This window comes from Brachyhypopomus gauderio, chromosome 8 (genome assembly GCF_052324685.1).
Source record: "Brachyhypopomus gauderio isolate BG-103 chromosome 8, BGAUD_0.2, whole genome shotgun sequence".
Taxonomy (NCBI): Eukaryota; Metazoa; Chordata; class Actinopteri; order Gymnotiformes; family Hypopomidae; genus Brachyhypopomus; species Brachyhypopomus gauderio.
In genome coordinates this window covers 7,051,938-7,066,192 of record NC_135218.1, presented here as the reverse complement: position 1 = coordinate 7,066,192, position 14,255 = coordinate 7,051,938, and the positions used below count along the sequence as shown (strand labels likewise).

Below are 14,255 nucleotides of genomic sequence, written 5' to 3'. Positions count from 1 at the left end.
TCTGCTTTAAAAGTATTGTTCTTGCACGATCCTTTTCAGCTTGTCAGTCATTGTTACGAAATGAGTGTTATCGAAAATTAGTAACATTGCACTAATGTAATGTTTGCTTAAAAGATGCTTAAGAAAATCATGGCAATGTTAAGGAATAACATACATGCTTAGTCATAAAAATTGACACCTTTATAAAAAAGTCCAAACACCATTCACCTTTGTTTCAACCTGGGTAAGGATGTCTGTACGTGTACTGCCAACAATTCCTTTCTTGGATTTAAACAAAACATTGCAAGTGCAAATTTACCTATAAAAGATAAATAGCAAAGAGAGAAAGAGAGAATGAGGACAGATTGATTCAGGACTGAATGGGGGTGCAAACATTGCTATTTAAACTAATAAGCACAAATGTTTATTGATTTTATATGACAAGTTACTCTTGGTTTTGAATTTTCGCAAGAGCATTATTTTGTCAATTCACACTTTCACCAGCACCAAACTGTTTCTATTGTGTATTGTTTTCCTAAGTAACTCATGGGTTTATTGCAGTATGTAGTACATAACAAATTCTTCTGGTCTTCATCAGTGCATTGATGTTCACATGAGTAATATTATGTGTTCACATTATGACATTTCCTTAGCTTCTGTTATTGTAATTAATAGCATTATATTTCTTTAAACTAATAAAGAGATCTCCATTGAATATCTGTAGAATAACATCCAAGCTGGAGACATAATTTTGGCTTTTACTCTACATTTCATCATACTGATTTTTTAAAAAGATTTCAGCCTTTCCTATTAGATCCACCAATTTTAAAGGCTTGAGAATTAATGTGATGCCGCCATCTTTCACAGATTATGTCACATGCTTTGATCCATGAGCCATTCATTTCTTTTCTCCATACCTTTCATGGATCTGGTACTGGTCAATTTTTGTTTCATATACTACTAGCACTTTACTGACTTTTAAACGTTTATTTATTTATATTTGTTTTAATGATCACAAGCATATCCTCTCTGTGGTTTGTATAGTCATTTGTGAGCAAGCTTTCTCTCTTTCTGGTGACAAACTATGAGGAGAATGTTTTGTTAACAGCTATCCTGAAGCAGAAGACATGTTCAGTTCATGAACTGTAATAAGAAGAGAGAATCCATCTGTAAGCTTAACAGTGTATGACTTAATTTTGATATGCTGTAAATATTGGTTGGCTGTGCTCATAATTACCTGTAATTTAATCTGGACAAGAGTGTTTGCTGTAAACGTATGTATTCGTTAGCACTCTTAAAGCAACACTACACAGCCAAGTAATGAGATGAGATCCAACTGTCCAATTACTTGACATCATAAAATGCAGATTTATGTTTGACTGCCATTAGGATTAATCTGAAATGAACATGCATACACCCAAATTAAGGCAGACTTATACTTATAGTAATTGTAATAATACTATAGTAATTGTTTACTTTCAGGTTCAATATGTTGGACTTCAGAGCTAAACCTGACCAAAACTTGTCATCATCTAAACAACCATGGACCCGGCTAAAAAAAGAAAAATACATAAAAAATTAAAATAAATATACATACATACAGGGTATTCCAGTTTTGCCCTCCCTAAACTTCATCCAACTAATAAATGAAGAATTAATAAAGAGTGGCCTGCACAATTACTCAAAACAAAAAGCCAAAAACTTGCTCTCACACTGGAAATCTTGGTGAACGTAAAATTATTTATGCGCTTTAAGCAAAATTGATATACAAGATCATTTAAGATTATAAAACAGACATTTGGCATGAAAGGTCATGAAGGGGGTAACTTTGCTCATACAGATTTAAAGGCTAGAGCTGAATCATAAAACAAACAAAAAAGAACAGGTAAACAGGATTGAAAGGAGTACTGTTTATTTGTATTTACAAAATTGTTTACAGCAAGGTTTTTTGTATGAACTGTAACCCCCCACAGCAGAGGTATAGATGTTTTAGGTGTATAACACTAGATTCACCATGAAAATAAACGGACAAAGGAGAAAAACCCTGAAAAGGGACATTGAACATTGAGCAATTAGGGGCTACAAATTATTACATCCAACTGGGGATTTTGCCCGTCTGGACCATAAGACCAGATGACCTTATTATCACCTTACTAAAGGAAAATGTTGAGAATGTTTACTTGTTTATTTTGTGCCAAGACGCAATGGCCTTCATCTTGCAGAAGCATGCAGAACACCAGAAACAATTCCAATTCATATCAAGCGATGCAAATAGTGGAAGCACAATAGTTTTCAAATAAACCCGTCACATCACCCATCTCATCATTTAGGCTTGTGCCAACAATTTCTTATCGAGACCCAGACAATTTGGTCTATGAAGCACACTGGAACAGCAAAACAATGCAAGTCTGTAACCATGCTATTTAGGAAAGGAGAAAAAGGACACAGCAATGTGAGCAACACCCCAGGTTCCTTCCCCTCATTAATGACATTTAAAAATTCTCTCTTACTGAACGAGAGACCAGCCTTCAAGAGTTTCACTGCTCAAGAAGAGAGGACAGGCAGATAACTATTTATATAAGGGAATAGATCAGAGGTGGTTCAAGGTAAGGCACTTATTAGCTTTACCAGACTATTACACTATCAGTATCGATAAGTCATTGATATCCATTATTAAAAACCATAACATGGTTGATGTATTGTGTTTACAATATAACGTGCTAATTTCCAGGAAGCCAAATCAAACCAATCAGGTGTAAACTATGCTACATAACCACCTGAAATTCATGTTGCCTCCATTTTTAGCACTGTTTACAGTTTTGCAGCATCTTAGCCTGCATAAGAAATAAGACATCTATACTGGAAATAACAAACAACCATTATTCCAGCTCTAGTGCCCCCCCCCCAAAAAAAACCAAACACCACCAAAGGAAAATGACACGAAATTCTAAAAACGTGATTGAATACCATGAATGTTTTGACCAGCATTCTCTAAAGCTCTGTATCTAGAAGACAAGCTAGAAATGGAATTACCAGTAATGTGACACTGCATCTTGAGATGGGGAAGAGAAAACCAGTACATCAGGATTTAAACTGATTAACACTCAACCTGGTGAATTTCTTTTAAACTTCAATAGTGGTTATATGCTCTTGCCAATTAACTAAATTCAGAAAGGTAACCAAATACAAATTAAACTGGGTTAAACGGACTGTGGTAATACTTAAATCTAAATCATATGCCCTAGAAAAAAAGTATACTTATTTTTACTTAAATTTAAAATGATACTTATACTGCAGCTTGGCTGAGACACAAACCAAAACTAATGTCAGACCACCCCACCACTGTATGCACCCACCTCTATGTGTGTACATTTTGAGAGTTGAGCAAGCATGTGGTTTTAAAGCCTTTCTTTTGTTTCTTTTAAACATTTCACGCAAACTGTGTCAAAGGCATCTTAGCCAATAGACGATGGCACTGTATAAAGACACGTTTATTAATGGGCTGTTGGGCTCCAAGTATAACAAAAATATGTCTAAATTAAGATGCATTGCTTCATTAAAATCCTGGTGGCTCCAGAATCCCCCATTTTGACAGAATTGTGCTTCGAAAGCAACTTGGGAATTTTAATTGCAAAACAGTCAGTAGTGTAATTAAGGCTACAGTAGATACTTTCTTTTGGGTATTTTTCTTTTCTTGTTTTGGACAACTCCTCACTCACTGTTTTTCTCCATTTCATACAAGAATCGGCCCATCTGCTGTGAGGAACTGAGTTGGATTTGGGACCTGTAGCCCCACCATACTGTGGCATGCTGTCTGGAGAAGTCATCTCCCTTCACTGTGGCTGGGGGAGCGTTCACCGCATGTCTTTTGAAAGGAAGTTAGCAGCTACATCACTGAGCACTTCTTCTCCTCTGACTGGGCATTTCCATCTGCTTTCTCCATTTCCAAAATAATCCGCTTAAAAACTTCTACAGCAGTCTGTAACATGAAAGCACATAACTGTTAAAAGACTGTATGACTGGGACTGTGTGCAATAATAAACAAATTACACGTGTTTGCAAAGTCGATTTATCTGTACTTTTAAATTATCATGCAATAAGAATCCACTTTCTTTCATTAATTAAAAATAGCATTCAATAAAAACAACACATTAGACAAGTTATAACACTACCTGGTTTTCTTTAGCAGATGATTCTATAAAGGCAGCACCCCAAGAATCAGCTAACTTCTTGCCTTCTTCTGGTTTAATCACTCTGAATCAAAAATGGGAAGCGTTAAGACAGGATAGCACATTCCTTTTGAATTCGCTCCTTTATGCTCATTCCTTTCATCATGCTTACCTTTCCATGTGAAGATCTTTTTTGTTTCCAACAAGAACAGTAGGCACCCTGGAAAACCAAACAGTATTTCGAAATCACATTGTTTCACATACATTTATTGCACTCACAAACACGCACACTTACTGTATCTTTCCAACCATGTCAAGCAGCTTGTCATGAAGAATTTGAATCACTTCAAAGCTGCAATCAAAAGTGAATGGAAAAATGAAGAGAATGAATTACTCCATGTGTATGGTGACCATATTACACAAGTTACTACATTGTCTGAACCAAAGAAAGCAGAGCACCAACCTTTTCATTGAGGTGACAGAGTATACCAGAACATAACCATGAATGTCCATCGAGTGAGACTGTGGGAAAATGGAATACTCATCCTAAAAAAGAGAAAGAAAAAAAGAATACAACACTGTTGTTGTGTACTCCTATACAGAAGTAACAAGCAGGGTTGTGGCAAATCTCTCTAGCTACAGAAATGCTAGCTTGATACCTTATAATGCATACATTCTCCAGCCAATTCATTAGGTACACCTTACTAATACCAGGTTGGACCACCTTTTGGCTTCAGAACTGCCTTATTCCTGATTTAAACATTCCTCACAGAGTCTGGTCCATATTGACATGATATCATCACACAGTTGCTGCAGATTTGTCAGCTGCACATCCATGATGCGAATCTCCCACCACATCTCAAAGCTGCTCTAATGGATTGAGATCTGGTGACTGTGGAGGCCATTCGAGTACAGTGAACTCATTGCTGTGTCCAAGAAACCAGTCTGAGATGATTCACACATTATGCCATGGCACGTTATCCTGCTGGAAGCAGCCATCAGAAGATGGGTACAGTGTGATCAATAACTGTATGAACAAGGTCAGCAACAATATTCACAGGTAGGCTGTGGTTTTGACACGGTTGACAGTTGAACGAAGGCAGGATGGATACATGCTTTCATGTTGTTGATACCAAATTCTGACCCTACCATCTGAATGTTGCAGCAGAAATCGAGACTTATCAGACCAGGCGACATTTTTCCAAACTATTATCCAATTTTAGTGAGCCTGTGCAAATGTTGGCTCAGTTTCCTGTTCTTAGCTGACAAGAGTGGCAGGCGGTGTGGTCTTCTGCTGCTGTAGCTCATCCGCCTCAAGTTTCGACGTGTTGTGCGTTCAGAGATGCTCTTCTGCATGCCTCGGTTGTAACGACTGGTTATTTGAGTTACAGTTGCAGTTACCCACAGAACTGCCGCTCACTGGATATTTTCTTATTCGGACCATTCTCTGTAAACTCTTGAGATGGTTGTGCGTGAAAATCCCAGTAGATCAGCAGTTTCTGAAACACTCAGACCAGCCCGTCTGGCAACAACAACCATTCTATGTTCAAAGTTAATTAAATCACCTTTCTTCCCCATTCTGATGCTCGGTTTGAACTGCAGCAGATTGTCTTAGCTATGTCTACTTACCTAAATGCATTGAGTTGCTGACATGTGTTTGGCTGATCCAACATTTGTGTTAAATGAGCAGTTGGACAGGTGTACCTAATAAAGTGGCCAGCGAGTGTATCTCTAAAAGAACAGACCAAAGCTGGGCCCAAGAATAATCATAGTTTTTTTATTTTTATTTTTTACATATGCTTCCTGTGTGTTTTAAATGCACAAGATCTGTGCACAAGTGGAACGTGCTCTTCATTTTTACAGTCCGTTAAGATTTTAAGAGCCATGTACTGGCAGATAAAGAAGCACAAGTATACCCAGAGACCCCACTGACTAATCTAACATGTCATGAGAATTGTGATTCTGTGTCGCTGGAAGACTTTACACATATGAACCACTTTTTGGTTACACAGTCATGTGAAAACTTTAGCACAGCATGGTTTAGGCACCCCTACCTGTCCAGCAGTGTCAACCAGTTGAAGATTAAAGTCTTGTCCATTCACAGACACCATTTTATTAAAAGCTACAATGTCAGAAAAGAGGATGTGGTTAATAAAACAAATGTGAAAGGCTGTATGATCAATTGCTGCCAGTAACAGTCAAACGGTCTGAGAAATGTATTTAACCATTTCTCGTATCATCGACTCAGATATGGTTATTTGTTGAAAAACAAAATCTAGGATTTTTTTTAATTAACAATTTCTAAAAAAAACTTACTATTTTCGATAGTAGGGTCATAGGAGTCTACAAACTGTCCTTCGACGAACTGAATTGTTAGGGATGATTTTCCTGTTGTAGAAGGGACAATTAGAAAAAAAGCAGACAACTATGAGACGCATAAATAAAATAAAATCACTTTTACGTTTAAAATGTTTCCTCACAGCCAGCTATTCAAGGGCACTTGTATGCAATTAAAGCTCACATTAACGTACACCAACTCAATCAAAGCTCACATTAACGTACACCAACTCATTTAAAGCGCACGTTAACGTACACCAACTCATTTAAAGCGCACATTAACGTACACAATCTCATTTAAAGCTCACATTAACGTACACCAACTCAAAGCCCACATTAACGTACACCAACTCAAAGCTCACATTAACGTACACCAACTCAAATAAAGCTCACATTAACGTACACCAACTCAAATAAAGCTCACATTAACGTACACCAACTCAAATAAAGCTCACATTAACGTACACCAACTCAAATAAAGCTCAAATGAACGTACACAACTCAAATAAAGCTCAAATGAACGTACACAACTCAAATAAAGCTCAAATGAACGTACACAACTCAAATAAAGCTCAAATGAACGTACACAACTCAAATAAAGCTCACATTAACGTACACAACTCAAATAAAGCTCACATTAACGTACACAACTCAATCACAGCTCACATCATGCGACATTACTACACGGAACTGGCGGTTTGGGCGCCAGTGTTTGACTAGGGAGGTGAACACTAACGTACGCGAGGGTAACTTTCCATTTAAACTCATCTTCCAACGCCCCACAAAAACGAGTATTTTGCAACATTTATTATTTACTATTACTTACTTACTATTTACTATTATTTACTTACTACTACACACGCGTTAGGCGCGGTCGTAGCCCGCTAATAATGACACACATGTAGCAGCGCGGGGGTGTAGCAGCGTTAGCCGCGTTAGCACAATCATCGTTATTAGCGTGATAATGCGCTAGCACGGCCATTAGCTCACCTAACTTACCGACTGTACGCGAACACTTACCCACTGATCGGTATCCCAACACAGCGATCTTCCTATATTTTGGCTGAGGCATTATTTTAAATAGTTAAACGCTTAAATCAAACAGGTGAAAGTAAAACACACAAATATATAATCACACTTTTATCGCCGCGTACGCGTCGCGTCACGTGACAACAACAAAACTTTCTCCAGCTCTTCGCGCAGGAGGCCTCGAGGCGCAACTCTCGGCTAATGCTCTCGCCTGCTCTAAAATTACAAACACGATGTCTACAGATCGTACACTCACGATTAATATAATTGTATAAATCAGTTTTCGGTATTAAATAAACGGAATACGTATTCGTAAACTAAAAAGAGACTACCGAAAAAGGGTTATTCACTGCCGAGGCGCTTTCGAGCCACTGTCGGAAAATAAGTTTTGTTGCTAGCTACAAACTGTCGTAAAAGCGGTGACGTCACACGTGACCTTCCCCTCAGACGTTGTTCCGATTGGGTGGAGGGCGATCCAGAGAGCCCAGCTCACGTGCTTTGTTACGCCAATATATATTTCGAGGTGAGCTTTTATGTTGTTTATGAGGTTTTATGTGTAAATCTGAATTAAAAAAGTAAACTATTTGGGTGGAAATGATGCGCATTTCACCAGTGCATTTTAAAAGAATGAGCGGTTATTGACGAAATCAATTTTGAAGGTTGAAGGTCATTCAGTTATATTCAGTTATATTTCTTTTTTCATTGCGTGATCTTTGGGTGAACTAGTACCCTCAGTGTTATATATATATATATATATATATATATATATATATATATATATATATATATATATATATATATATATATATATATATATATATATATTTTTTGTTTTTGACTACTATATTATGTCAAAAATAATTCCACTAGAAAATATTCAAATGTTGACATTTGAAAGATATGTATACACATCTAACATGCAGTTGTTTGCTCTTAGGTTCATTTTCAACTTAGTGTTAAAAGAAACAGTTAGAATTTCACAATTTAAAGGAGCAATATAATATTTTCTACATTATTTTTCACATTATTTTCCAGTGATTCAAATTATTAAACCACATAGTAGCTTGGATGTATCAGAGGTTCTGCATTAAATCTGTTTTTAAAACAATACTACCTTTATTTGAGAGACCTGCTTCATGGAACATTAGCTGATTCATTCAGGGACTACAAACACATTTAATTCTTCATCTCGGGTGAGTAGCAGTTTATAGGTAAAAGCAAAAACAATCGCTTTCATAAATATTCATCACTGGTGGTAGATTTGTATCTGAATTTGGTGATTAATGTCTTGCTCCTTTAAGAAACTTTCATGTGCTCTTGAAAGACATCTGTGCTTAGTACCACAAAAATGACCCTAATTAATCTTTTCTGAGGTGTGTTATATACTGTGATTGTCTCAATAGACAAAAAAGGTATTTTTTAAGGAGCAGTGATTTTGTATAGAAAGAAACACCTGTTCTCGCTAGCCACCTCACATGGGGCAGGGTGAGCATTATGTAGTGGTGAAGAGCAATATTTATAGAAGTTATTTATAGAAAGTAACAGGGGCAACAAGTCCTACAGCTTGAATATATACTATCGCCTGCTGGCTCTACTTGTACCAAGAGCTTGTAAAGATAAAGTTGTGTCACACCGCATTAATGATTGTGCTGTATGTGACAGTTGAAACTCACAAGCAGGGTTCAAATTTGCAACTCAAAGCCGCTGCTGGGCAAGCTGCAGTTAGAAGATGAATGGCTTGCTACATTGCATAAAGCCAAGGTATTAGCACCTGAAATGGCTATTCAGAGTAATGTTCCATGTCCCAAATGTCACTTGGACATTGTGGGGGTCTAAACTGCTTCTGGAATTTGTCAAGGACTCACACATACAGCAGAACTAGTGTAGTAAAGCAGAATGCAAGGGAAACAGATTTCCAGACTATTTCCAGACAATTGCTTCTGCTTCTGTTAGTGTGTTTGCGTGACAAATTGGTACCAGCATGCTCTACTCACAGCTGACGTATGCCCAAGCACACCTCATGACTGAACGATGAGTCTTCAAAAGAGTTCCTAACTTTCCATATATTGTGCATATCTGTTGCATCTTATCTTCAGTATTAAAATGCACCAAGAATGAATTAAAAACTGTGGATATCACACTGTCATTGTCCCACTTAATGGTGACACTTCTGTCCTTTAAGACACCTGATTTTGATTAACTATGTTTAACTTAACAAAGGTCTGCATAGATGTTGTCACTTTACATGACAAAACCCTGTTTGAATTGTGTCAGTTGCTGCTTCACCAAGTGGTTTTACAGGAAATGAAGTTTTCAGCCCCAGACCTCTGTAGGGGGTGCAGGATCATCCCCCCTAGACAAAACTCTGGTCTATTAAGGCTTTTTCTTATCCTCCCCCAGTGCTGTGCTTACCCGTGGTCTCTCGCAAAGATAAGGTTGGTCAAATCACAGTGGTAACTTTAACCATGCATTGTAAGTGGGAATGCTTAGATATACAGACTGCAAACATTGCACAAAACCTACATTAACCAAATACATAGAACAATAAATGTAATCCAGGTAAATAAAAAAAGACTACATATCTGAGGAGTCACAGTCATTCAATAAAATTAGTCTACTCTTTGTGAATAGCAACACAAAATGGGTCATCTGTGTGTTCATTTAATTTCAGTGTTCAACCACAAAGGTGTTTAATGCGATAACAAGCAGTAGTTCTTTAATGTTTATTGTGTCATACATATTCTGATTGTCTCCTGAAAATAGGCTGCATGATTCCATGGCAACATCCCATCCAGGTATCTGTAGAGGGAGTATGTTCTCAGTTGTTTGTACTTTTAATGAGAGGAAGAAGACAAGAGTAAAGAAGCAGATATATTTTCATATTTTCACATCTCAGTGCCCATCTTCATCATTGGTTGTAAGTAAGCAGGGTAGAGGTAGTAAATACAATATCCAAAAATACTCATTTATTTATTTTTATTTTTACTTTTCTTTTTTTGGAGCACATTCTTTTTGCTATTCCATGGAATAATAGCTGAAAAACATATTAAAGGAAAGACTGAAACATGTTTATTGTTCTGATTTACTTTGAATGCCACACACCATTAAATGGAAATAGCACATTGTACACCTACTAATGAAGATAAACCTCCACCGTAATTCTTCTTCTCTTCTTTCTTGTTCTTGTTCGTTCTTGTCCTCATATGCTTTAGTTGATTTAATTTCACAGGCGCATCATCTAGCCACTTTGTCATGGTAAGTCTGTCTCATCTTTTCATTTTTTAAACAAACACCTAAATACAAATGGAGCTATGAGTTTCTATATCCTGCATGACTACATGTACCTCAGCTTAAGCCTATTTTGTAAAGTCATTATAGTGTTAAGATCATCTTAATTGAGACAGAGTATTCAGTGTTATAATTACTCTACTGATAAATACGAGTAGGCTACATTAATAATCTCCCAGATAAAGACGTATGATTCAGAGGAACCCACTGTGAACAATGTGATGCACTTTTCAGGGCTATAAGATGTGGCCTTGTCTCTCTCCCTGGTGAACCAGAGCACATCTCCCAGATACATGATCAAACTAAATAACAACACCACTACTAACCACTACTGCTGTGATGTAATGTAAATCCCATGGTTTTGTAATAACAAGACCTACATGTAAAAGAGACTGAAATATATCACGCTTGATTCTCAGATGATGCTGAGAACATTTAAAAATGCCAGACATGCTGACTGACTGCAGCACAGGGCAAACCAATGCAATAGAAGGTAGTCTCGAATGATACAGGTGCATCTCAATAAATTAGTATATCATTAAAAAGTACATTTATTTCAGTAATTCAATACAAAAAGTGAAACATATATAGATTCATGATATTTCAGTTGTTTATATCTGTTAATGTTATAAAAGTTAATGTACGTATAAAAGAATATTAGATAAGACCAACTGGAAAAAAAAACTTTTAATGCAGAAATGTTGGCCTACTGAAAAGTATGTACAGTAAATGCATTTGGTTGGTCTCCTTTTCTCCACATGGCTGCCCGCCTACTCGAGGAACACTGAGATGAGGAGAGACAAGCCTTTCCAGAGATCCATCCTGGTCCAGCCACCTCCTGCCTAACCAAATATGATGGAGGATCAACCCACTGCCCTGACTAACCAGTGTGGATGAAGGATAAACCCACTACCCTGACTAACCAGTGTGGATGATGGATAAAGCCACTACCCTGGGCCCTCTCACCTCCCTGAATTCTCCTCTGCTATGTATAACATTACCAACCATCAAGACTTTTAAGACTGACCAGGAATTACATAAAGAACTCGTGTATATAAATACACACCAAGATGGAATTCATTTACCCCTCACATCTTTTCTTTGTTTTTCTCTCTTTAAATTGTCATGGTGACCGTCGTCAGCCAGAGGAGGATGGGTTCCCCCCCTGAGTCTTGGTTCCTCTCAAGGTTTCTTCCTCATGCTCTTAGGGAGTTTTTCCTTGCCATTGTCGCTTGCTCACTGGGGGCTTGGATGCGGACACTTTTAAACTTGCTTTGTGACCACAACTGTTGTAAAAAGCGCTATATAAATAACATTTTATTTGATTTGATTTGATTTTTATTTGATTTGATTTTATTTGATTTGATTCTTTCCACTCTTTCCATTAATATGCTTGGATACAGCACACTGTGAACAGCCAGCTTCTTTAGCAATGACCTACTGAACCAGATTAATGCACCATTTTAAATGCTTAGGAAGCCTTTGCAGGTTTTGTGTTAATTATTCAAATTTTTTGAGATAATGACTTTTGGATTTTCATTGGCTGTAAGCCATAATCATCAACAGAAATAACACTTGAAATAGATCACTCTGTCTGTCATTAATTTACAGTATATAATATATGCATTTCACATTCTTTATTCTGAAATAAACTTTTTGATGATATTCTAATTTATTGAGATGAACCTGTATATGTTCTCTGCGGAAGGGAACCAACCACATTCTTCTAAAACCAGAGCAACCTGTGTGGTGTACAATTGTGGCACCAACCCACTGCACTTAATGTTTCCAATGTTGTTTCAGCTGTTTTCTGGTGTTATTAGGTAGTAGAGTTCATAAGGCTATGTTTACATACAAAAGTCTGATGAGTTTCTTAAATCTGATTTTTAAACTGAGGGCCTATGTTGCATGTAGTGACTTGATTCAGTTTGTGGTTTTTGGACTGCAGTTGTGTCTTGCATGCACTGGCTGTTTTGGTAACGATGCAGACATGCATACACTATGCAAAGCTGCCACTGTGTGAAGAAGCTAGCTTCCAAGGTGGAGTTATTTCCCCGCTAACTCCTGCTCATACTGCTCATATAATGTGTTAGGTTGGGTGATATAACACAAACACACAAACGAATACGCAGAGACTAACCTGAGGGAGGAGTAAAGGGTAGCTAATTTGACATTGAGTTTTCCTTAAGTTACCAGTTTTAGCCAGCTAATAATGACTAAGACATGAAAAAAGAGTAAACCAGGGCCCAATTTACCCAAATTGTTGCAGTATTAAGATCATTGCCCATCATTGCTATTAATCCAAGTGGTTTGACCCTTTTGCTTGTTATTGTGTAATTTTAATAGACTAACTAAGCTAAGAAGAAATAGTTGAAGATAATTAGATAGCACCTTAAATGTGTAACTGTGGGGAGGCCGGGCCACCACCAGAGGGCGCCTACACCCACTCACACACCCACACTGCACATGCCCCCAAGCACCAAACCACTCCCCAGGTCCCAATCACCTCACTACTAGCACCTGTGTCCTATTATGTTGCGCACCTTTTTAAGTTCACAGGTCACTCTGTTCAGTGTTGCACACTCCTTCAGGAAGATTGCCCATCGCTGGATCGTCACACAATGCTGAACTGAACATACCAATCTCACAATAAAGACAATTCTGTTACTAGGAAACTAAGCAAAACACATGTAGATTTACATGTGTTTTGCTTAGTTTCCTAGTAACAGAATTGTCAAAGGATAATTTTAAGTATGGTAATCAAATGTATTTCCTATACAGATTTATTACCTACAGTTGTGATCAAATTTATTCAACCCCCACTGAAATAAAGTGTTTTGGCCAGTTTGACATTGATTTTGATCATTTCAGTCATCTTATTTACAATTATATCAAAGAGGCACTTATAAATTAGACAAACATAACAATATTTATGATGGAATAACCACAAATGTCTTTACTGTGCTCACATCATTATCAGTTTTATTCAACCCCCTAGTGACATTATTTTTTAGTACTTAGTACAACATCCTTTTCCAGTTATGACAGCTTTCAAGCGTGAAGCATAGCTTGACACAAGTGTCTTGCAGCGACCTATGGGTATCTTAGCCCATTCTTCATGGGCAAAAGCCTCCAGTTCAGTCACATTCTTAGGCTTGCGCACTGCAACTGCCTTCTTTAGGTCCCACCAGAGGTTCTCAATTGGATTTAAGTCTGGTGATTGCGATGGCCACTCTAGAATGTTCCAGCCTTTCATGTTCAACCATGCTCTAGTGGACTTGGATGTGTGCTTCGGATCATTGTCCTGTTGGAAGGTCCAACGTCTCCCAAGCCGCAGGTTTGTGACTGACTCCATCACATTTTCCTCCAAGATCTCCTGGTACTGAAGGGAATTCATGGTACCCTGCACACGTTGAAGCTTTCCTGTACCATTAGAAGCAAAACAGCCCCAAA

At 37.6% G+C, this 14,255-nt stretch overlaps 1 protein-coding gene and 1 long non-coding RNA gene across 4 annotated transcripts; one reads left to right on the top strand and one right to left on the bottom strand.

Annotated features, from left to right (window-relative positions):
- Positions 1-1,874: 1,874 nt before the first annotated feature.
- Positions 1,875-7,891, bottom strand: rhebl1 (Ras homolog, mTORC1 binding like 1). Its single transcript, XM_077014084.1, has 8 exons — positions 7,506-7,891; positions 6,465-6,536; positions 6,203-6,270; positions 4,612-4,694; positions 4,444-4,500; positions 4,321-4,368; positions 4,152-4,233; positions 1,875-3,958 (listed from the first exon to the last, which is right to left on the bottom strand). The coding sequence occupies exons 1-8, from the start codon at positions 7,555-7,557 to the stop codon at positions 3,866-3,868; spliced, it is 555 nt and encodes a 184-aa protein (XP_076870199.1). The 5' UTR covers positions 7,558-7,891; the 3' UTR covers positions 1,875-3,865.
- LOC143521325 (uncharacterized) lies at positions 7,178-13,451 on the top strand. 3 transcript variants are annotated; one of them, XR_013132716.1, is made up of 3 exons: positions 7,178-7,231; positions 7,962-8,037; positions 8,642-13,451. It is a non-coding gene; the product is annotated as an uncharacterized LOC143521325 (long non-coding RNA). The 3 variants fall into 3 exon arrangements; XR_013132717.1 differs by having other exon boundaries at positions 7,189-7,231; positions 9,915-13,451; XR_013132718.1 differs by lacking the exon at positions 7,178-7,231 and having other exon boundaries at positions 7,930-8,037; positions 8,642-8,707; positions 9,915-13,451.
- The last annotated feature ends 804 nt before the right edge of the window (positions 13,452-14,255 follow it).

Excerpts from the sequence above, each read along its gene's own strand:
- rhebl1 (XM_077014084.1), bottom strand. The coding sequence starts at position 7,557 with ATGCCTCAGCCAAAATATAGGAAGATCGCTGTGTTGGGATACCGATCA. Across the intron at positions 6,271-6,464 it reads TGACCCTACTATCGAAAATA|CTTTTAATAAAATGGTGTCT; the intron begins GTAAGTTTTTTT and ends CTGACATTGTAG. Across the intron at positions 4,501-4,611 it reads TCTGTCACCTCAATGAAAAG|CTTTGAAGTGATTCAAATTC; the intron begins GTTGGTGCTCTG and ends TTTTGATTGCAG.